The 23,607-nt window shown below is 40.2% G+C and overlaps 1 protein-coding gene across 3 annotated transcripts in view; it reads right to left on the bottom strand.

Annotated features, from left to right (window-relative positions):
• LOC108721800 (ubiquitin carboxyl-terminal hydrolase 48) overlaps positions 1–23,607 on the bottom strand; it is a 56,488-nt gene that overhangs the window by 18,354 nt on the left and 14,527 nt on the right. Inside the window, exons 12-16 of one of the 3 annotated variants that reach the window (XM_018446563.1) lie at positions 18,626–18,733; positions 16,062–16,168; positions 7,810–7,943; positions 6,782–6,901; positions 3,617–3,742 (exon numbers count right to left, since the gene is read on the bottom strand). In XM_018446563.1, the coding sequence (XP_018302065.1) occupies positions 3,617–3,742; positions 6,782–6,901; positions 7,810–7,943; positions 16,062–16,168; positions 18,626–18,733 (595 nt within the window). Of the gene's footprint in view, positions 1–3,616; positions 3,743–6,781; positions 6,902–7,804; positions 7,944–16,061; positions 16,169–18,625; positions 18,734–23,607 lie in introns of those variants that run through there. The other 2 variants (XM_018446562.1, XR_001936587.1) reach the window with 2 other exon arrangements.

Consider the following 23,607-nt stretch of genomic DNA (forward strand, 5'->3'; position numbering starts at 1 on the left):
GATTCTCTCTTGTACGAGAAAGCGGGATGAACCGCGACGGAAGGATCGCAGAATGGACGGGCGGAAGGGAGAACTCGAGAACGAAACGCGGGTACGAAAGAAAGAAGAGCATAGAAACGGGGAAACGGGGCGGGAGGGTAAGAGGAAAAGGAGAAGGAGGAAGGCGAGCGCGTCCAACGCGGACATTCGTCACACGACATCAAACGCGGGTGCCGCCCGTTGGAGACTCGACCGACCGACTCTAAAGACCCCGGTCGATCAGCCATGAAGAGCAGTCTGACGAGGAATTGCAAAAAAATCGGGAAAAATTAAGGGTGGATCAAAAACAGCCTAGTCGTCCAACATTGTGCACAATTTTGTTGCTATTCTTTATCGTCTTTATCGTCCTTGTCCTCGATTATGACGTTTATTTCATCAAAGCTAAACGAATGTACGTGTCTTCATTAATATCTCGTCGCGCGTTAATTATAACTTGGCACATGCCGTTGCTTTAATATCTTTATCTCTAACGCGGTTCTCGCGACGGTTACGGTTCACTTTTTGTTTAAAAGGTACGCGCGAATTGCGAATCGAACAAAAATGTAATCTGCCTCGTCAAGCTGCGTCAAGAATTTCGAACGTTCATTCCAAGTCACAATTTACAGTTGAGCTTCGAAAGCTACAACATTCATGGCACATGGCGCAACCAAAACCGAATACAATGACTACTTGGAAGAGAGATCCATTTGCGACGAAGAAAGATCGATTAATCATGACGTGTAACGTGCTCATAAAAGCGCGCAAACAAACCGGATGGTGGAAAGGGAATGGTAGGGAGAGCGAAAGTGACATAAAAGAAAAGAGTAAGACGATCGACCTCGCGCGACGTAATGTCGTTGATCTCCTTCGGTCAACCGGATCGGCCGAAAAAAAAAGGTAGTGATATAATGTAGATACGTGGCAAGATATATTAACTTTGTACTCCGACGACCTTGAATTATTGCACGGATGATGACGGAGCGGTAGCTGATATCTCGCGAGACACTCGATCACCGATGTACGCCGCAAGTCATCCTGATCATTGTGCGTGCCATGGTGCTGGACCGGTAGCAAAATCAAGGACTAACCTTGCCTGAAACGCTTTAATCCAGTCTATCCGCCGCGAATAGAGTATCTGACAATTCCGATATATCGTCTGATATCATGAGACAGGTCTAAAGTCTGGATTTGCTGATTAACTTATGATTGGGCTGATAATATAAAAATTGTATTTTTTATCTACGATTGATCAGTAATTAACTGGTAGCTTTGTGAATAACTTTTGAAGTTACAATTATAAAAGATTATAATATAGAATTATAATAGATTAATCTAAACTAATTTTTTGCTAACCATAGCAAAAAAAAACACAAATTTTTACATTATGAAGTTAAACCATAAGTTAACCAGATAATGAAAAACTGGGCCTAAGAAGAGTAGAAAAGTTCAATTTCCGCCGCTTCGAATCAATCGTACTTTTGCGATTTCTTTAGAAAAATTAGATCGAATAAGGAAATAAAATTTCTTGGAGTTTCAACTATTTTTCTACATGTATCCCGAAATAAAGTAACTTCGACAATTGCAAAATAAACAGAACATATAGCAATTGCCCAACGAAAGACAGTCTTTCCTAAGCGATATGATTTAAGTATAAGTACAGCCGATCGGAACAACCTAACTCCGGTTTATACGATTATGCTTTTGAGTCGCATTAAGTTCGTCGTCCGGTGAACGAGGAGATTTTACGACGGAAGATTTCGCGAAACAATCTCGTTCTCGAGGGAGCTTCTTACATATCGGGAGTCGGTCCACGGTTATTCATATAACCGCAAATAATTACCCGCCCGTTATGTACTTTTCAGTCACGTTATGGTTAATGATAGTTAAAAGCAGCTAGACGTGCCTCGGGATTTATCACTGTCGTTATATTCTGACCACGGGAATCGACAGTTCCTTGCTATTTCATACATAGAATTCCGGGGCACCAACTGCGAGATCCGTGAGAACAAAACGTACAGTGAGAGTTCAATATTTTTATTATAACCGATTCAATGAGATTTAAATTGCTTAAAAAAAAAAAGCAGAATAATAAACCATTTGCCGTAAAATTTTGTCACGTCGACGGTAATCAGTGCGATGGGATGCGGGAAGAAATTTTTCTGAAAACCGCAAAACCCATCGAAGCGTTTCAATAGGTAGAAACGTCGGCAGGTTGACTAAACTGGATTCTCCGAGGCAAGATAGCAATTAGAATTCGCAGCTAGTGCAACCGCAACCGGTGAACCAGTCCAGCAAGGAGGCTGCGTCTCCTTCTCTTCCTCTCTCTCTCTCTCTCTCTCTCTCTCTCTCTCTCTCTCTCTCCCCCCTGCCCTCTTTGTTCTTCCCGAACGTAGTACGACTTGGGTTAACGGTTTTGAGATTCTGTCGCTGTGCTGAACGTTTGCTGGCTTAGCTCACCAATTGCTTTCATAAAGTCAGTCGACTGTGAACCGAGGAATGTATTGGAATCCTGAAATTATTCCGCCGAACGAGAGAGCATTGAGAATTTTTCTCCGCGACGCGTTCCGCAGACGGTTGCTCTCGGCAAAAACCCGCGAGGGTTGGACAGCGTTCCGCACGAAGAGTGCGAAAACAATGTGGCACGGATAAACGTATGGTCGCGATATCATTGTCGCAAGTTTCTCACGTATATAAATCAAATCGGATACCTGACTCTGACTAGAAATATAGAGAGTTAACGATAACTAGCAGTTCCGTAAATAATAGAAGTAAACTTTCTTATAATTTATCAGCTAAGAATATGAAATGAATGTAAAATTTTTCATTTAAAATTTATTTGCACTTACACACAGGCGGAATTAGTACTGATTCGTCGGAGTATAAGCTTGCGGATAAGCTACAATTTCTAACGACTTCACTCTCCCGAGGCTAAGAGGGCTACAATTAACACTTCTAATCTCAAATAAGGCATTTTCGGTTAATCCCGGCGTGAAAACGCCGGTCTTGGCGTCGTTATCTGGGAAGCCATTGCCGGTCCCGGTTACTTATCCATTGTCTCGAACTTAAGGGAAACAGTGGCTAGATCTTAAATCTAAATTGCATCTGTTTGTCACTGTCCGCTAGTCAGGCGGAACAAACGTATCGTTGCAACGACAATCAAGACATCGTAGCGGACCATCGAGGCGCCGCGTCGGATCGTAAAACATTAAACACGATAAAGTAGAATCCTAAGTACTTCTATTTAACGAAGAGATCTACATGCATCAATGTATGCCACTGCACGTGAAAGCAGATTTATAATGTAAACTTTACAAGTGCACGCTTGATTGATCTCGAGGACGCTTAGAGACATTTGCGTGCTATATCCCTGAATTCTTATAATTATATAGATAATTTTACAAAAAAATTTCTGTTGGTTTTCAAAAATTCGCAATTCAGTTTTCCTCACTTCGATAGCAATCGTTTCATCATACAACTTTCATTTCTCTCGAATTTATTTAATTTATTTGTAATATCCTTATATCATATATTTGTAAGATATAAAAAAATAAATAAAAAAATAAAAGCAAAATATAGCATAACTTAAATCGAAACTTACCTTTAACGTAAGTAGAGCTCCAGGAAATATACCGAGTGCCGCCAAGCTCAGACTATCATCAATGAGTTCGTGTTCTCCTAGCATTATATGTTGGTCGTACGGTCCAGCTCCACAAATTTGCATCGTCTGAAAGGAAACAAAATTTTCTTATCTAAGAAGGGGAGCACAGAGTCTTGCATAACGCATAATAAATAATGCATAAGAAAATAAGCCAATCAAAGTTTTTCACTTCCTTCCTTTCCATAAAATAAAAGACTCTGATTGGTTGATTTTCTTACGATTTATACGTTATGCAAAGATCTGTGCTCCGACTTTTATTCATATGTACAATCAAATCGAGTTATAATTTAACAAAAAAGCGACTTCATTGGTTTTTCAATTTCTAACATGCATCGATCGATCGTAATATAATTAAACTTTTCAGAAACATAAACTTTTATTAAAAAACAAATAATACGTATGCTTCTGTATTTCCCATCAGGATTGGCTACGCCCGAGGACATCTAAAATGTATTTCAATACATGAACGCCAAGGTATTCGTAGAGCGAAGTGCGGAAAAACTAAGGGGGACTATTTGAGATTCTAGAAGTGGAAGAGTGCGCGAGACGAGCGTGAGCCCCGGTAATTGCTTAATTTGTGGAACCCGCGTAATGTTGCGTGGAGGGATAGCTTGCCTGTCCTCGGCGTCGGTGCGAGAACGTGTAGCTCTCTCTCGGTTTCTGTTTTACGATCGTCGAGTCGAACTGAACCGAGCCGAGCAAAGAAGTCCAGGAGGAGAAACGAGAGGAGAGGCATCGCGAGGGCGCCGGAAAGCAACTAAGGGGCGGACGTCGTGTACAAAAAGACGATTATGAGCATACGCACGATTGCTCGCGTATACTTGGGCATACAACAATCATTTTTCGTCAAATTATTCCCCGCTGAGAAATAGTGCAATAAACAATTAAAATAGGAGCGCACATGACAAAGGTATGGATGGATGAATGATGTAAGAATAAAGTTTGTAAGCCAAGTCTCCTTCGTGATTTTATATATGGAGAGAATAAATTCTATTCTATAATTATTCCCTGCTAAAATAACGGAGGCATAGATCGTGGCGGATATTATTGTCGCTAGATCTTGTCCGAGATCGAGAGTGTACGTTACATCAAAACCAATCCTCATATGTCGTAAATGTCTGCCGGACTTCATACAACAGAGAAGAGAACGACGAGAACGAGCAGAACAAGAAGAGGTGGTCAGGGTCAAAGAACCTCGAGGCTTCCTCGTTAAAGGAAGGCGCTCAACGAGCGCGATAAATAGAGGTGGGTTTAACAAGGTTGCGAAGTGGCGGCAGGAGGCCAAATTGCCTCGGGGTTGAGGAACTTTTGATATTTACGGATCCTGATAGCCGCGTCGCGCTGCGTCGCTCGTCGGGAGCCGAAACCGCAACGGATTACCTCGTGGATATAATCTCGACGTCTGCAATTGATAACGTGAGCTTTCTAGCACCAAATGACCTCCTCTCTCTTTTCAATGACTTCTACGATTTGCTTTCCAATCTATCCGTGAAAAATCTGGCGCGGCCGTTCGGCCACGTTTTTCAGTGAGTCAGCCATCATTTTTCCGTGAACGAGCTATCCGCGTGGACGAACGTTTTTTCGTCTCGATGCCATTGCGTTCGTGTCGCGGCGCAATGAGAGTAAGAAAGGCGATCGAGCGATACTGAGGAAAAAAATGGAACTGGTGACACGGAATGTGCTGGAAAGTAATATTTACAGACGGTCACTTCATAGGCGTTACACCGCGATTACGTAAAGCTTACCCGCGCGTTGGCGAAGATCAACGGCGGCCGCTATTGTCCCGATTTGCTTGCCCGCTTGCTCCGCGACATAACTGCATTCGACCATGAAACTCAAACATTTTTATTGGCGGTCTTTTTGCACAAAGATAAAAAAGACAACGAGCGCGCGGCGTGACTCGCTCGCATTTTTGTCAAACGCGAGAACCAATCCGCGAACAGTGACACCCTTGAATCGTGACGCCGTGAGATTTTCTAATGGAACAAAAACGTCCTTTACGCGCTTTCAAAATATATCATTTTTTCCCTTAAAATTACTGATACAATTTCATTCTCACGAGTTATAGTAGCAAAAACATATAGTAGCTAAAGATTTCGGTCAATCGAATGATTTATTTTGATTGTTGACTTTCGTTAAGCGAGAGACGAAATCAAGTCGAAAGACACAGAGCTATAAAAAAAAAAGAAGCGACAGTGAATGAGAAGGAGTGACCGGGTCTCGGTATTTCCATTGACGCCGACAGCCTCTCTCGCGGGCGGGTATTAAAAGGGGACGTGTGTTCCACGGGGTGAAAGAGGCACGAACAAAAATTCGAGCCCGAAGGAGAGCTCAGTGAATAGATAGAGGAATATCGCGCGTGAGACGGAGAGAGAGATACGCGAGATGAAGAGAGATCGAGCCGGGAGAAAGAGTCAAATGGAAGGTTGAGTGGAGCGAAGTGGAGTGAAGTGGAGTGGAGAAGTTGGAGACCTGTTATTAGCGCGAGGTTTATGCTCTTTCGGGTTTTTGCCAGTGGCTCCGCCAGAAAGAAGAGGGAGGAAGAGGAGGAGATGGCTACGGCCTCGCAATATAAATACGCTTAATAGTTTAAGCACACTGCCGGAGCCCGAGCATATGCTAACCAGCCATAACTACGCTTTACTACTCTTTCGTCCAGCACGAGTCGGGGAACGGACAACCGGACCGAGATAGTCAGGCCGAGGGGTGGCGGCCGGGCAAACGCAGCTCTTCCCATTTCGGTTCGAACAATAAGACCGCGCCGTAAAATACTTGCGCCGCAAATTGATTGATTATCCTGAGTCCGCTTCGGCAGGTGACGAGCACAAACAGATCAAGATATCGGATGAACTTTTTCCAACCTTTTTCGCGAGGCTATCTCGCTCAGTAAACAATTGTCCCTAACGATTTTTCTTCATAGTTTTTAGATTCTTCTAAATTTATATCGGATGCAATTTTCTATAGAACAAATAGGTTCAAAATTTATCCAAAATTGGAAATGTATTGCCATAATCAAATCACTCATTTCTCGATGTATTTTGTCTTATGAGATAGTTAAAGATTAAAATCCGACGTTATAGCTAAATATATTAACAAGACACTTACCATTACTTTAAGTTCTTTCAAAGTAATCTCAGATGACACTTTGAGTTCGTGAGAGCCTTTTAATTTTCTCCTAGTTCGTGAGGGACGTGCCTTCGCTATCTTCGGTTTTTTTGTCACTACCTGTGACAAACGTTCGAAATATCCGATAAATAAAAGATAGGTCTAAATAACTCTTCTATAAAAAAAAATATTTGTAGAAATAAAAATCTTTAGTTTGTAAAATTTTAACAATTCTCTGCCTACTTATATGCCCTCTTTAACATAAATGTTGAAATAAAAGGTATATAAACACAATAAAATATAATTTAAAAAATGCACTTTTTTCGTAATATAAAAAGTAATATAAAATATATATCCTATTTTTTATCTCTATTCAATATTTTCACACATAAAAAGATATTAGAAAAAAAAGTTTAGTTAGTCACATATATAAGCGCAATTCTCTACAATTATATTTCTAAATCAACGTGAATCAAAAGTGAGCTGCGTAAAAGGAAGCAGATAATTCTTAAGGTCACTTCGAACAGAGACGTAATAATACTTATTACATCGTGAAATGCGTGAGATGGCATCAACTCGCCGTTATCGGTTAAAATTAATCTGGAAAGACGACCGCTTCCAGGACACTCGATGACTCGGCACGTCGACCCATTAACAAAATTCTTTTCTCGTTCGAACGAGCCAATATAACTTGTTAATACATATACACACACACACACACACACACACACACACACACACATATATATATATAAAATGTAAAATTTGCAATTTCTATTAAATATATCGCATATAAGAAAAAAGAACATTATCGTTTTATTACAATAATAACGTGATATAAATTATATTGTCTCATCAAAAATTGTACGTAATTGTATATAATGAACACCGAAGTTACACTCATCCAGTAATATATACCAAATTTTTCAATTATCTTTATGATCGTTTAATTATCTCATGTCAATAAAATAATCCTTATGTACGATTTATTAAATAAATAATCAATTGAAGATATTTTTGCTTGTTACCTCATAATCATTGTCGTCCATCTTAGGTTCTTCGTTTTCATCGATACATTTAACGTAGATTGTTGCTCTATCGTACTTCAAGCTTTCTAGACGTTCCTGTTCAACCTTCGCTAACATGCAAGCTGCGCAGGGGCCTGAAACAATAGAAGAGACTTTCATGACGCTTTATGCGTTTCAAAGTGATGAACATTATATTTGCAAATATCTATTATTTCGTTAAAGTTTTTCTTCCAATTTTCTAAGTATTCTTACATTCATAACAATATAAATTTTGTTAGCTCCTTCTCCCTCTTTAAAAAAAAATCTTAACAATCTTATAAGATTTATCCATAAAAATATAATAATTACAATAACAAAGTAGAGCATTTCTTTTGTAAAAAATTATACGTTGCCTCGAAAATGTCGCAATGCACCAATGCAAGAAAGCGCGATCTTTGCAACAATACTAGAACTTAAACATGACGCAGTCCGGCGCGACGCCGCTATTAACACCCCCGGGGGTCAGATTTCGTTGGCCTCGTCGATCCCTCGTCGAGAGAGGACCGGGCCGGCAGTTAGAAAGTCAAGTTAGAGGGTGCGCGTCGAGCGGGTGGGTGGCACAGTGATGTCGGTGGTGGCTCTTATCCCATGTATAATAGATTGCTTACGGCCGGTGAGATTAATACAGTAATTAATAATATACGGTGACCAGGGTGGTGTAAGAAGCGGCCATTGTTGCTGGCCGGACAGCACAAAAAGCGCTTCGGCCGGTCCGGAGCCAAAGCTCGTATCCGAGCGTTACTCTCAGAGCGTTACGTCATGTTCAGACAGTTTTCCAGCGGTGGGAAACGCGAGGGGAGGAATCGTGACCCCGGCTGAATGCGAATTCGCGTCCACCCCCGCGTTACCGCTAATTACCGGCTCGTAGGAGCCAATAAGAGAACGTTGTAAGAAGCTATTTGTCCATTAACGAGTCAAGGAGATTAACGCGGAGCGTCTCGTTCGATGTACTTTCTCTCGCGGCGAGAGAAACTTTGCAAACGAGAAGAATAAATGTTGATCGTCGCCGCGAATGAGGGTAGATTGAAAACGACGGACGTCCGTTCATGCAGCGGCGAACTAATTTCCCGTAACGGTAACGAAGGATAGGACGGAAGGACCCGCACGCCAAATGAATTCGAAGGTCCTCCCGTCGAATTCCTAATTACCCGCTGGCGCGGGGATATCCGTGCGATAGGATCGTTTGCTATCGGATTTAATCGGAAATACGAGAAGCTTAAGCTAATGAGAGATTCGTAGGGTCGCGAATGCAAATCTCTTCCGACGTACTACAAACAATAGCCTACCTATCGAGAATGCTGGCCACACTTTTCCAGCCAACCGAGAACGGACAATCTCTCGCGGAATCAAAGGTACGACTAATTACATTTCATTCACATAAACTCGGATTTTCATCATCAAAGTACTGTGCAGAAATACAAAAGAGTTCTCATACAAGCATTTCAAGAGACGAGCAAGTCAACAAAGGGATGATTTTATTGGCAAATAATACACAAAAGTCCGAAGGTTTGTGTAAGACTAAAGGGCGATGCAGAGGAGGTCTAGTGTATTTCCCTAAAGTGCCATCGAAGAGCAATCAAACCATAAACGAGCGTCGAAACGGAGCAGAAACTTATACGACGGAAGAAGTTTCGGGAGTTCCGACGAAGAGTCAGATGCCTTTGGATTTTATTTAGACCCGATTAAACGGCCTGCGCTAAGAACTCTTGGGAATGTAAAACTTTTGGCAAACGATAGATAGGATTGTCAAATTATACCGCAATCATATTCCCGAAATGTGAGTAGCTGATCGATATAGTTGTAATTTTCATTATTATAAAATATTGAATTTAACATCATCTTAAATTTTATTTTAATACAATATTATTTTAATACGAATATGTATTATCTCTCTGAGTTTTGCGAATAACATAAGAAATTTTAGTGTATATAGAAGGAGACTGCTTTTTAAATTTTAATTCTTTTATTGATAAAGTTTGATAATTAAAATTTTACTATGTATAGTAAAAAAGAGAAACTAACTTTGGCTAATGATAGTCAAAATAATATATTATTTAAATAGCTAGAGAAAAAAGTTATTCAATTAGATAAATTTAATTAAAATGTCTAAGCAAGTCTTTTTTGGCATTGACGGGTCGAACAAAGTGCCCACCTACTAATCAACGTGCTGCTAATCACACTTCGGCCGATTGATGATAATCGATCAAGGAAAGCAATTACACTGTGATCACAGATACATTGAAATAAGTAGGCGAATCGGTAGGATGAGGTCATTTAGTGCGAACAGTTAGCAAGTGGACGGAGAAGAATCGTGAAACGAAATAGGGGCGCTAACATTCGGGAGCTTAATCGAAATAAGATATTGATACTACGGATCACTATCAAGGGATTTGAATCTCTTCGGAATTTTCTTACAAGTAAACTATTTATGTATCCGTTTAATTATAATCGATTCCTAAAATCAAATAAAAGAACAAAATCTTTGCAATAAAAATGTGTAAATACATTGATCTTAAATTATTCGGAGTCAAGAAAAACGCATGAGTCGCCCTAAACTCTTCGATCAAAATCGAAAGCGCGTTAAGCGAAAAGACACCGGGTTTGATATTATATTAAAAAGGCTGAACGACTTTCATTCATAACTTCCGAGTCACCCCGTGAATGAAAGATTGATGTTTTCCCCTAACCGTCGTGACTCGACGACGGGAACCGTTCACCCTTCTCGAAATATGTTTCGAATTCTTCGGAGTTTCCGGGAGAAAGAAAAGAACTGTGTTCACCCCAGTAAGTAAATAATGACTTTGCGTTTTGTCAACTGTATTATTAAATTAATTGAATTTAGCAACAACTAACAGTAAAGCTGATGTGCTTAATATAATAATGCTAAAAAGCTACAGTTGTATAATTATACAGCATGCTATTAAGTATAATTAAATACAATACATTTACACCGTAAATGTACCAATACAATACCGTTACACAAAAATGAGTAGAATGCGACTTCTGATCTTTAGCTGAGTGTTCCTAATTTTTTTAATCAATTCACCCGTTAGCGAGCGCCAGTAATTGGCAGCTAAAATTAACAAATCTCTCAAACGTGACTCGGTGCAGGCGTTTTCAATGCATAACATCGACGTTGCGGTAGCAGAAGAAGATCGACGTGGTAATAATGATTTCGTTAACGAACGTCTTCGAGAGCCACAACAAAGTCGAGATCTAATCCTCTTACGGGATGACACCGAGCCGGTAGCAGCGAGGGCACTCGACGGCATTACGCGCGTCTCTCCCGAAATCCGCAAAATACGATTGTCACCCTGCGAAGCGGAGATCGAGAGAGACGTTGCCTCTTGCGATGTTCACAAATGAAGTACCCCGCGATGATGAACGAATTCGTTAATTAAACGCGAGATGTTCCGCCTTTACTTTGCAAATCGCTGGATTCGAAGCAACGAACACGCAATGAGGTGTGTCAACCGTAACTAACGAGCTCCGGTTTTCCTTGGTGCGTGTGTTTAGAACTCGTTTCTCAAATTACTCGCGAAAGTAATAATTTTCAGCTGGAAAAATTGTCACGCAGCGATGATAAATTAACGATGATAAATAGAGCAGTATTAATATTTTACTGCACCAAGTCATTTCGTTTTATCTCTTTTACAATGAAATAAACAACGATTGGAATACACGCGAAAGAGTACACTTCAAAACTTTCTGCGATGTGCGAGAGGACAAACTTGGACGGCAGACAAACGCGGCGATTTAAATCAAGCGATATAGACGATTAGACACCTCCAGATTATCGAGGGTCTCCTTGTGACGAGATATTATCCTTGTTTTATCTTGTTTTCCACCCAACTCTCCCGCCCCCGTTCTTCACCCTAGCATCACGCTTCGCACACTCCACCGCTGCCGGAGGACGAGCATCGGTCATCTAGGCGCTCCATTTAATCCTGGAGGAAAAGGACCCCCCGTAGGTCCATGGACAAGTGGGGATCTCCTTCGGGATAACAGAAGCAGCGAGGGAGAGCATTTCGAGAGACCTAGCTGCAGGATGCGCTAATTCGTCCCTGCGAAATTTGTCCTGCCCGACTTTGCTCGTTTCCTGCGCGATTACGCGAAAACGCTGCTTTTTCCGTTTCCCGCACGCTAATGTTTTCGTTAAGCCTCCCTTTTCTTATCTACATTGGCTGTTGTAAAAAAGAAAGTACCTACGCAATCGTCGTGTTGACCAAAAATTAATTTTCGATCTTCAGAGTGAAATGAAATAAGTAGTACGAACGAAAAATTAGTTAGACTGATGCATTGATTAAAATAATTAAATTGTGGCAGAGCGCTTGAAGTTAAATGTATATATAGAAATTTCTCTTTTAATATATTAAGGCTGTTACAAATTCCTAAAATTCCATAATTTTTCCCTGATTTCCAGACAAAATTATTTTTTAATTTAATATAAATTATTATTGATGTTGCTGATACTGCTCGCATTTAATTTTTAAGTCGATAGTACTAAAACTGCATAGATATAATGTACGCATATTAAATTTCTTTAAAGCCATGAATTTAATTTTTTAGAAAATTTTACAAAATTCCCTGATTTTTTCCCCGATTTTCCTGACCATTTTCAATTTCCCTAACATTTTCCTGATATTTCCAATTTTATGGCAATTATGTACATAAAATGATTGAAAGGATTACTTCATTCGATATATTGATATTAACACATCGTTGATCAGGATTACTTTCCCTGTTTCCGTTTAGTGAAAGCGCGATCGGTGAGGGTGGGATAGAAATAAACCCTTAATCGAACGGCAGTGCCTGCCGCTCTAACGGTGGCTTCAGTCTCGGGACTGTAAGTTCTTGAGCGAAAAAGTTCCGGGTAGAAGTCAGTATCCATTATGGTGTAGCGACTTTGACCGCACGGCACCGTGGCTCATAAGGGCATGTTCATTGGTCAGCGGATGTATATATTAAGACGTGTCCGGCGCACTTGTCGCAGGGTGGGGACAGGGGGCTAACAAATGTCTCTCCTGAATCGTTTGACCCCTTGGTAAGTTCAACCCCCTCAGGAAACTAAATCTCGAATCCAGGTCCGTCCCAGCCCCCGCCACTCTAGCCGCACGTTTATGGAAGGACGGACGGTCCGCTGCAACGTAGGCGACCGCATTTTCGGGGAGGGAACTAATCAGCAAATTCGTGTTCTAAATCTAAATCGCCGTCCGAATATTAATTCGAGGCCGGTCTCTCCTACCGCCACCGCTACTACCGTCGCCGCGCCGGTTTCTGCCCCCGTCTGTCTGCCCCGCGTGCACGGTTTTCTTGGTCTCGCTCACTCGTTCGTCATTGGTTTTGCGATACAACCAGTGCCGTACCTACGACACGCCTGATTTGTGATACCGCCTGGCGCCTAAGCGATATTTACGAGCGACGTTTCGGAGAAACGAAACAGCGAGTATAGCAACGCGCCGCTTACATTTCTAGAATCAACTTCATCTGGCGTGTAAAGCAATTTCCCAGAAGATGTAATCGCACGAGACGCGATTTACATAATTGTCGATGCGCGATTCGAAAAGAAACCTCATTCTTTGACTTGTATTTTTTGTAAATGTTGAGTATTTATATACATGTAATAATTATATATATTATCGGAAGGTAAAAACAAAAATCTAATTTTACAAATTAAATTCGACAAAATACGCGATATGAATTTAAATTTCCAGTTGAAGTGTCCGAAACAATAAAATTCTAAATTCATAAGATTCAATTTACGCTTAAAGCGGATGAATCACAGAATGAATTCTATCATACATTAATTAATGCACCACTTAGCTTGTTTAAATATTTTACAAATCTCATTCGCTTTGATTAGATAAAGTTGTTGAGATCTAACTAGTGAATAAGATGTCTCACATTAAGATGGACCGGTCCTTTGCCGAGGCATTAACAAACAAGGCAACGATTCTTTCCCTCCGTTTAGGTTTTCCAGCATCGCCGTCGTCATCGAGCTGATCGGAGCAGCAACGAGGCACAGAGGGTGGTATTCAATCGCGTCACCTCCGGTTCTGTCAACTTGCGAGCGGACGGCCTACGACGGGGGTTTCGGGGGTAGTCGGGTGATTGATACGAGGTTGGACGGTGCCTAATGTGCTTCCACGATCGAGGGAGACAGTGGACAGAAGGGGGAGAAAGAGAGCAGGAAAAGGGAATCCTTGGAGGCTTTAAGAGTAGCACGACCGGCTAGGACTCGTTAGTCAGGGCCGTATCAGTCACCAAAAGCAACCCCTCATTTTTTGCGCTTGGCAATCCGTCCCTCTCCCTTTCGCGATCACCCCGAGGCCCTTCCTGTCTGCAAAGCGCGTCCTCAAAATAAGCTAAGGCGTCCGTTTGTACGTAATTCCTCCTCGCTTCGCGTTCTTGAATATTATTGACACCGAGAAATGAAGATGATTAAAATGCTAGAGGTATGCTTATGAAATCGAAAATGTAACAAATATAACATAAAAGATATATTTTAAAATTTTTCATAAATTTTAAACATTAAATTTTTCTCTTATACTGATCCTCAAAATACTACCAATTAATTAGACAGCCACGATTAGTGTTAAACATTCGATGAGAATTTCTACCATTAGCTCGACATTTGCATGCCCGCAAAATCGTTTAACTCTCGACATCTCCATTTAGACGGCAGACTTGTCGGTATCCCGACCGTGATACCGACCATTCGATTCGCCGTCAACGAGAGGTGAGGTCTTTGCAATTCAGATGTTGTCGTCGGCGGCAACGACGGTGGCGGCTGCGTAGCTTGCCGTCGTTCTAAAGGAACCGGAGGAGCGCCTTGACAAATGCCTCAGAAAAAAAGGTGGCGCACTCGCGACCGAAAGACGGACAAGACAATGGGATGTTTAGAGATCCTTCGCGCACACGATAAACGCCGCACGGCGGCTAGCACGAGGCAGAACATGAGCGTCGTACCCCTTCTCGCATCACCGGTCCCCCGGGTGTTACCGTCGGAACCCAATTTGCCTGCCAGACGGCCGACAAGGATCGCTCGTCTGAGGAAGCGACACGTGCCCGAAGAACTTGAATGAATCTTGATCGCTTCTCAAAGCACACACTCCATTCTTGACGATACTAGATCAGTTACATAGAAGAATCAAAATGAATTTGAACAACAAAAGCAAAAAACTAACTTTTTAGTGCTATTTGTAATAAGATCTCGGCACTGAAGATAACTTCTTAAAAGATTGAAAATGTTTTGCGTCAAGAATCAGGAGACACGGTAGTGTCTCGGCACTAAGACAAGTGCAGCGACACTACCATGTTCCTTTACGCGATTTTAATTGTCAGACAGAATATCCTAAATGTTTACAATATTGTTTTTAATAATAATTTTGTCAGTTTATTATTATTTTACGACCACCGAGCTTGACTCACTAGCCCCTTTAATCATTGCATTTTTTGTTTTATCGATTGAGCCTTTCATTTGAATTTAATTCCATTCTTCATCTCAATCATCCCATCCTATGTTTATACAAATAATTATATTTTCGACAGATTGTGAGATTTTTAGAATCTATCAAATTCGCAAGATTTATTAAAAAACAGATTGTGATCGACGAAACAAAGACATCGAAGAAGTAAATACCCCGAGAACGACACATCGCGTGAAACGGGGGGCGAGAAACTTTTGAGAGGGCCATTTACGGCCGTCTCACCCGCCGTATCCCCGGCGTGGCGTTGCTTTTTCTGCCAGTTAATTTTCAGGATACTTCTTAATTATAATGAGACACTTTGGGGCCTGGAGGAGAAGCCAACTGAGAAGATGGGCAGGACGGAAGGGGGTTTTATGTAAATCGGTGGCTAATGTCTTCTGGCATTATTCCTTGGGTTAGGTTGGGAAAGAGGCGGAGTAGGAAGCCCATGGTAACGACACACACGTACGTTCTCCGTCTATCTGTACAAGATATATCGCTAAATGCGATCCATCGCAACTTTTATATCATGGTTATTATCAGCGAATATTTCACGCACGTGCGGGGAAGTCGTTCAACAATAAAATATCGAGAAGCGAAAAAAGTACATCTATATAGCGGTACATCGTGATATTTAAAAGTGTCACGGCTGAAACCATCGCTTATAGACTACATCGCAAATAATACAATGTACTATCCATCGCAACCTTTTATTTCTTGTATTACAAAAGGATTTGTACTCACCAGGATTCGTGCAATAGTCATCGCTAGTCTTCTTTATGACAATAGGATGGTCAACGTCGTAGAACTGCATGAGCTTCAACCATTCCTCTTCAGTTACTATAGTGTATCTGTAACAATTAAATAATATTCCGCTTTAATTCTGACCGAGAAGTAAACTAGCACAACAAAATTTATGATATTTATAATAAAGTAACTGTAGAAACATGCAAAGAAATAGAAAGAGAGAAAGCACGATTGGACGAGAGCCGTATTTGCAAGATGGAATTTGCGATTTTCCGACAACGCCGTAGAATCCGTAATGCTTTTTGCATCGCCTCCCTTAATTATACCGCAAATTAGAAATTTCTTGCTGTGCCACGGCTCCAGCTTTTTGCCCTTGCAATTGTTCGCTCGATCCTGGCATGGTTCCTGAACCTCGTATCGCGAGAGAATCTCGCGTTAGTACGCAATCAATAATATTTCGCGAACTGCTGCGCTATTAATATCCATAATTTCGAAACTGTCTATTCTCGGAGTAGGGCCGAGATTAGGTCGAGATACAATCGCAATTTATTATTAATTAATCGGATAAAATTTGTATAGTCATAAACATTCATTAAATATAAATTGCAACGTGTATAAACAAGCATTTCATCAGTCCAGACTTATTCGTTCTTTGCAATTTACATCTCATAATGATTATAAAAATATTTGATATAAAATATACAATGCAAGACGTATCTATACGAATGATCGATCAATCAAGCGTGATTAAGACGGCAGCATGATATAAACGATAATTGACGCGATCGTTTGTCCCTCGGTAGAACGATTATACAGCAACGAGACTCACAATACGAAAGCGAAAGAGAACCCCGAACAGTACGAAACGATGATGACTCGACCGATAATTAGTTGCGCGACATTAATTTCGATTCAGCGCAATATGCCGCGCGGTCTCATTTGAATTTTCACGGGAGCAAAAACGCGCGGACGAGCTTGTCGTCTCTCCTGTGTATTTGCCTAACGCCCGAATAATGGTAGATGCATCGAGGAGAGACGATGAAAGGAGAAGAGGGGAGAAATCGAAGTAGAAAAAATATATACTAGCCAGACTACGCAGCGTTTCACGCATTCCCCCCCTCTCTCTCTCTCTCTCTCTCTCTCACGCATTTTTACAACATCATCTTCAACCTGAATAATCACGACGTGATCTTATATTATTGATGCATAAAAAAATGATATAAATATTGTTAAATATTGCTGACAAGGAAACGTTCACAAATGTAAATTTCATAACAATGCCAAATTTTATAGATTTATTACTTGAATTACAGTGAATTCTACTTTCTAGTTACCCAAGTAACAAATCTATAAAATTTAGCATTGTTATGAGATTTATAAAGTCCGAACGAAACTTTTGCCGAAACTGAACCAAAACACTCGGTTACATGTCAATTTCACCGAAACTAAAACCAAAATTAAAAAATAGGAATCCTATAAAGGCCATATGTATAGACATGTCCATATATCATGTACTTTTTCTTCATAAATATAATTTATTAATAACAATAATTAAATTTCGGTCGAAATCGAAAACCGAAATTTCGGTTGTGTGTCAATTTTTGACCAAAGGATATAAGTACCTCTTTTTTATAAACATCATAATTTAATTATTGAAACAATAATTACACATATTAAAATTAATATTTATGAAGAAGAGCTACATGGTTTCAATCGAAACTGGCACGTAATGAATGTTCGTTTTCAGTTTCGGTAAAAGTTTCGGTCGGACTCTGGAGATTTACATTTGAGAATCTTTGTAAGTGTTACAAGAAATACTAAATACATAATGAAAGAGATTAAAATAATAACCAAAATATTACATTTATTTAAATTAATTATTTGTCAAAAATAAAAAGATACACTATGAAAAATTTTGAGCAATCTACTTTTTGTCACTTCAACAGATTTTTATAACACATCGCATCATGTCTAAATCAGTCACTCTTTCAAATACGTAGTAACGATATAAGTCATGGAAGAAAACAGCAAATATCCGTGATATTCCCGACAGATACAAAAATCGCCCTTGCGAGAGGAAGGAGGGAAGGGGACAAGATGGTAAAAATGATTTTTTAACGGTCTCACCGAGACGGTGGAAAAGCGGACGACTTAAGCCGCCGGCTATCTTAGGTAGATAGTGGACAATGGTTTAGCATAATAGTCGGGGGATGTTGGATGGCGCGTTGGCCCCGGGGGCGTGCGAGTGACATTTTCGCGTATCCATCACGTCACGGGGGCCGAGGAACGAGAGCGGAGACATGGAGAAGGAGAGAAAGGCGTGCCAGGAGGTCACGCACTTTCGCTTTATAATATAGTGTCCTTCGAGAAATTCCCGCCAAGGAAAAATACCCGAAACCTCGGAGAGCCACTCTCCGTGTCCCTCAAGCGATTGACTTTATTTCTCTCCCTCCCGAAATACGATTCTCCTCCGCAGGCATCGTGCGCGAGTGTAACGAGGCGTGCAACATGTATTTCGAACAAGTATATTTTCTAGGAAATACACAGCGGCTTATACTTACAGTTCGTTATTAATTTTGGGCGAGTGCAGAAATCCTTTATGCTCCTCGCAAAGGAGCGACGCGTTCTGGATTCCTGTCGGTGGTGTTCTCGAGTAGACTTCAGCGTATCTGAAATCAAGAAATATACACGAGAATATTAAATAACTATTAAACTAGAAATGATGTCAACATCGCGTTACAATTCAAGCGAGTCTCGTGAACGAAATAATACATAAATTTTGAGAATTATCTTACAAATCTGTAACTATTTTTCGAAATAATATCCTACTATTATAATTATTAAATGTTCTTATACGCACAAGTATAAAACTCATCGTTAATCTTATTAAACTAAATATAGATTAAAGATAGACAATTTCTTTATCTTGCGTAACGCAATTATTAATAAAAAGAAATTTTTGTAAAAAATGTACATGTTTCTGTTATTCACGTGGACGAGGTCCACTGGAAAAATTCCAAATAATCTCAGTAGCTACGTAGCTGCGAGTAAGTTAAACGTTTTCGATAATGCGAACCCGTCTGTGACACGATCTCACGGATTACGAACCAGAAAGACGACAACGAGAACGACGACGACGGCGAACGTTTCCTTCGGGACTTTCCGGAGGTGATGTTTAGGGGACGGGGTTGTGCATCATTTTTCACATACCACAAGGGGGCGGATGGTTTTTGCCATCCCCATAGCCGACGACGACCATCCAGATAATGCTCTTAAAGACGGATATCTCTCGCGAAGCGAGCCAGGTACGCTATCATGTAATTCTACCATGGGAATAGACGAAAATCTTTTCGAATTTACATGATATATGATATATGATGCGAAAGAAAAAATCTGGGAATATTTAAAACGAATATAATTCGATTAAAAAATTACGAGCTAATTTTATCGGATCTGTGGATGCAATTTTGAAAATCAGATCGATTAAAGAATAACTTCAAAACATTCAGACAAGATAAATAATTTAATCTAAAGAAAAAAAAAGTATACACTTATTTATAGGATTAAAACTACACATTAAAAATATTAATAACTATAAAATAGCAAATAGCAATTCGTTTTTGCCGTATTTTAAGGTTAAATTTAAATCCATAGCAACGGATTTTTTGTCATCGAAAATACAGAGGACAATATCCCGAATTTGCTTCGTAAAAGGACACCTTAAAACGAGATAAAAAATGAGAGATACATCGGAGCAGCCCTCGGAGAACTCACGAGGTATCGACGCGCTTTGCGGCAAGGCGACTATCCGAAGCCGTAGTTTAAAAATGTCCCTTTCCCCGAGCACCCCGAGCCCGCGTTTTCCAGAAGCGAATGCGCGTATTAATTATGAGCCTTGTTCAAACAGTAGAACAGAGGAACGCCGCGCGGCAGGAGCGAACGGAGTCGCGGAGGGAGGTGGTCACCCTTATTACGGTCGAAGCTGGGAAACCCCCCGGTTTCTATGTCCCTACGTTTCTCTGTCTCTCTCTTTTCGTTCTCTCTCGTCCACGTCCCCGCTTTTTTATTTCTGCTTCGAGGCTTTGTTTAACTTCTGTCGCGAAATTTTTCCGTCCCGCAACGATTATTGCTCCCTGGAGATCGCGGAGAGATGGAGGAGGAAAACAGGATTCGGTTGCGGACTTTCCTGCCTTCGGACGATGTGTAGGGATGCAACGCACCAGACACGTAACTGTGCACGAAAATGTTCGGAAAAATCATACCTTCGGCATAGGATTATGATTGACGTATTTCCAGAAGCTTGAATCATACATCTTCATTTATGTGCAGATGAAAAAACCAAGAACGGAGAACTATGAACAAAAACGTGCGAGTTTGGCGAGCTCAGGAATGTCAGTTATACTTGAGCAATTATAGCTGACATACGGAGAACAGTCACGGTGAATTGTTAGTCGACTTCGGTAGCGAAAGAATTAACGGAGGCGTTGGTACAGCAGCGGCAAGGTCCGAACGAACGAGTTACAGATCGTTCGACGGAGGAAAAACAGTCGAGCCAAGTCATTGTGGTCGGCAACTTATTGTCCGATACCGGTGCATAATATCCTGTTCTATGCACGAACGAACCTAGTGACAGCATCATTGTGGATGGCCTTAATCAACCGAGACGACCGAATCTCGCGTGATAGTGGGCCAGTCCTTACAAAGGAAAATGAATCATTATACGGACACAATCCGTGAACTAAATTATAATAATGCAAGAAGAAAATATGGAATGTAAATAAAGCTAAGAAATTTCGATATAATTCATTAATACAATTCATTAAATATCGAACGATTCTTTCTTTATTTTAGGATTATATTATAATTCCATTTAAAAAATTATGCAAGATTATGCATTTTGTAATGCACATGATAAACAACAATTACGCAATCTGTTCAATCAAGAAAAAAGTATTCAAAGAAATCAGTTGCATACACTGAAAAAAATTTACTAAATCTGAATACATATTTCTTTGAATAGTTAATAACAATTTACTAAATAAACATTTACTTGCAGTAAATATTTACTCAATGAAAGAAATTATAATTAAATAAAATTAATGGTTTTTGTATGAAATAAATATATATTTAGTAAATGTTTACTTAGAACTATTCAAACAAATATTTATTAAAATTTAGTATTTTTTCAGTGTATAAATCACGCATTTTTTTACCATTTATATTCACTCTTATATTGTAGGTACGATTTATATTTATACATTCTGTCCATTCTGTACTGCTTCACTTCTCGTATTGCAATATTGGTCCGAGTCACTCAGTGATAGACGTTGTCATTCGTTCATGGATGCGTATGCAGCTTTATCTTGCCTGAATTCTACTCTCGTCGTTCTATTCGCGCACGTACGAGCCAGGAAAAATTCGTTCCGTATATAATCCGTCTTTCTCTCATCTGGCCTTCCTTTCGCTCCTCGCGCATTCACTCGTTCGACGAAACGAACCGCCTTTATCCCGCTCCTTCTCGCGCGCGCATTCCACTCCAACAGAAATAAATCTTATGTTTTCGCGTATAAGCGGCCTTTTAATATCACCACCCTTGATTTACCGCCGCAGACCGTGCATCTCCACGCATAAGAGAGGCCGAGAGCCAAGCTCCCCGCATGTTCCGCTGACATTTGTCTTCCAGGCAACCCCGAGACCCAAAACGAGCGTCCCTAGGTTTTCCCTGATTTAGCGCTCCTCCCTTCAGTATTTGACTAGATGATTCTCGATCTCTCCGAAGAGATTACCGTTCTTGTCAACGAATTATTGGCCATGTCCGGGAGAACTAATGGATTGAGACAAACGCTTACGAATTTTCACTTATATCAGCTGAAGAAAAGATCAGCTATTATTACCGAATATCAATTGTCAGATATCGCACAAGCAAATACATTGCAATAGATAAAATTATAACTTAATAAAATTATAATACGTAAAAAAATAATCAAAACGGTAAAATTTAAATCATACTATTTACATTTCGATGCGATCATTATATCCTAATCATAATTTTACGCATAGCTTTATATATTTATTTGTTATTTATTATTTTCAACAAAACACGACAAATGTATTTCCAATCTTGCAACATCGAAAATGAAATGTCAACAAGATTCAGCAAACGATAGATGGATGCGCTGCAAGATGCATCCTACGCGTCCGCTGCAGCATCCGGTTATGCAGCTCCGGACGCCGAGTGCATTGGAGCGTTGCGGTCATTACAAGAGGGCCCCTACGTGTCCGTGGTAAAAGGTCCTCGGTGTGTCCGAGTATTAAAAAAGGAATCCCAAAAGCCAGTCGTCAGATAGATGGCGAAAGAGCGAGGGAAGCGGAGTGCGAGAGGGGAAGCAGAGCAAGAGAAAAACAATGTTGCTGCCGGTTACCGCGGGACACTCGGGGAAAATAAGAGAACAACGTTGCGAGCCCGCGTATGTCCACGATGATCATGAGAAACGAACCAACGCGACCAGACAAACCGTTGATGTACATCAACGGACTTTCCCGTCGCCGAATATCCTCCGTCAGATCCGGCAGACTTAAATTTCCGGCGATCGCACACGTAAATGTCGATTTCAAGGAAAATAATAATTCCAAGAAAAAACAAAAGGAAATGCACTTAACAAACAAGCTATAGAAGCAAAAGAAAATATTTGTTAAATAAAAGCTTATATATCTTCCATATTCTGTGTAAATATAATTTTCTATAAAAATAATTGTATAAATAATTTTCGAATTTTTCATGGTAGATCCTAAATAGGCTAACTGTTATTTAGCCTCCTTTTCAACATCAATTTATGATTGAAGATCTAAACGATATTTAATATATAAGAAAAAAAACGAAAATATCACAGACGTTCGTATTTCGTTTGCGATTGATCGACGATAACGTGTAACTATACGGCTTCGTATCTAAAACATAAACGCACAAAAAAACAGTGGGTTATTGCAAAAGCTAGCATGACTTCGACGTATGTCTAGGAGATCGTAGTGATTTAATACAAGACATTCCGACCAAGTTTGTGACGCGCCTGCGGTACGAAGAACCGATCTTCGCTTCTCCATCGCTAAGGTATTTACAAACTTTGCTTGTAACGAGGCTTCGTTAACGGTAGCGGAAAGCAATAATCACGCGAATTGTAATACAGTCAATTCATAGTTCATGGGCTATTGATTTGGAAGGTAGGAAGAAAGAGCATTTTTGAAAGTCATGGTTTAAAAGTCGAAAGTAACGATGATATTCTCGAAAGTCTAATAGGAGAGAATTATTATCTCAATTATTTAAAAAATAGTAGATTTAAATAAGATAGCAGTTTTTTCAATGAGGAAATATCAGTATTAAAATAAAATCATTTAAAGACAAAAAAAGAATAATCTAAATCCTACCATCTTACATGTCTTCTTCCTCTCTCGCAATTCCCGGAAAGAGGAAAGCGCATCATCATCATCATGACTCCGAGCAGTCCGATCACCGGAGGAAATGCTCGAACCTTCGTTAAGTGATCCG

This window comes from Mycetomoellerius zeteki, unplaced genomic scaffold (assembly GCF_001594055.1).
Source record: "Mycetomoellerius zeteki isolate Tzet28-1 unplaced genomic scaffold, Tzet1.0 scaffold182, whole genome shotgun sequence".
In the NCBI taxonomy this organism is placed as follows: Eukaryota; Metazoa; Arthropoda; class Insecta; order Hymenoptera; family Formicidae; genus Mycetomoellerius; species Mycetomoellerius zeteki.